At 45.8% G+C, this 1634-nt stretch overlaps 1 protein-coding gene across 1 annotated transcript in view; it reads right to left on the bottom strand.

Annotated features, from left to right (window-relative positions):
* The window catches only part of LOC130587760 (hepatic lectin-like), a gene marked incomplete at both ends in the record, with an annotated part of 3763 nt that extends 2877 nt beyond the window's left edge, over positions 1–886 (bottom strand). The window contains one exon of the mRNA XM_057388731.1: positions 672–886. Within this exon, the coding sequence (XP_057244714.1) occupies positions 672–886 (215 nt within the window). The remainder of the gene's footprint in view (positions 1–671) is intronic.
* Between the last annotated feature and the right edge of the window lie 748 nt (positions 887–1634).

Below are 1634 nucleotides of genomic sequence, written 5' to 3' on the forward strand. Positions count from 1 at the left end.
TTGGGTCAGGATTTGGGATTGGGATTTGGGATTTAGGACGGATTAAGGATGAGTTTAGGATCAGATTTAGGACCGACCTGCTCGGGGAACCCCCCGATGACGGCTCAGGGAAGGATTCGGCGTGGGATTTGGGATGGGATTTTGATGTGATTTGGGATGGGATCAGGATTTTGGGATTCAGGATGGATTTAGGATGGGTTTAAGACAGATTTAGGCTCAGATTTAGGACCGACCTGCTCCGGGAACCCTCCAATGACGGTGAGCTGCGCCCCTCGCTCGCAGCTCAGGGACGGATTTGGGGTTTGGGATGGGATTTGGGATTCAGGATGGATTTAGGATTCAGGATTTGGGATTTAGGATTAGGATTTGGGGTTTAGGATGAGTTTAGGCTCAGATTTAGTCCCGACCTGCTCCGGGAACCCCCCGATGACGGCGAGTTGAGCTCCTCTCTCCCGGCTCAGGGAAGGATTTGGGATTTGGGATGGGATTGGGATGGGATTGGGATGGGATTCAGGATTTAGGATGGGTTTAGGATGAGTTTAGGCTCAGATTTAGTCCCCACCTGCTCAGGGAACCCCCCGATGACGGCTCAGGGAAGGATTTGGGGTGGGATTTGGGGTTTGGGACGGGATTGGGATGGGATTTGGGATTCAGGATGGATTTAGGATTAGGATTTGGGGTTTAGGATGGATTTAGGCTCAGATTTAGTCCCGACCTGCTCGGGGAAGCCCCCAATGACCGCGAGTTGAGCCCCTCTCTCTCGGCAGCGCTCCCGCGCGCGCTCCCAGCTCGTCCGCGCCAAGGAGAAATAATAACAATTCCCGGAGAAATATTCCCAATCCCGGGAATCTGCGCCGCACGGGAACACTGCGGGAACGGCCCCAAAAATGCATTTATCCCAAAAAAACACAAAAAAAACATAAAAAACCACAAAAAACCACAGAAATCCCACCAAAAAACACAAAAAAACTCACAAAAACCCCACCAAAAAAATCACGAAAAACCCACAAAAAACACAAAAAAACCAAGAAAACCCCACAAAAATCCCACAAAAAAACCACAAAAACCCACAAAATACACAGAAAATCCACAAAAAGAACCACAAAAAATCACAAAAAAACCATAAAACCCCCCACAAAAAAACCACACAAAAACCCACAAAAAGCCCAGAAAAAAATCCACAAAAAAATCCACAAAAAACCCACAAAAAACCCACAAAAAACACAAAAAACCCCACAAAAAACACAAAAAAATCCCCACAAAAACCCCACAAAAATCCACAAAAAACCCATAAAAAACCCCAAAAAACCCCACCAAAAACCCCAAAAATCCCACAAAAACCCCACAGAATTTGGGGCATTTTGGAATTTTTCCCAGAAAAAAAATGAGCCGGATTTGGGATTTTTGGGAGCTTCATCCCAAAAAATTCAGCAAATTTTGGGATTTGGGGGATTTTTCACCCCAAAAATCCCCCAAATTTGGATTTTTCCCTGCCCTATGACCCCAAATTTTGGGATTTGGGGGATTTTTCATCCTCAAATTTTGGGATTTGGGGGATTTTTCATCCCCAAATTTTGGGATATTGGGATTTTTCTCACCCAAAAATCCCCAAATTTGGATTTCTCCCCCCTCCA

The sequence above is a fragment of the Malurus melanocephalus genome, unplaced genomic scaffold (genome assembly GCF_030028575.1).
Source record: "Malurus melanocephalus ecotype Western Australia unplaced genomic scaffold, MMel_1.1 scaffold_2398, whole genome shotgun sequence".
Classification (NCBI taxonomy): Eukaryota; Metazoa; Chordata; class Aves; order Passeriformes; family Maluridae; genus Malurus; species Malurus melanocephalus.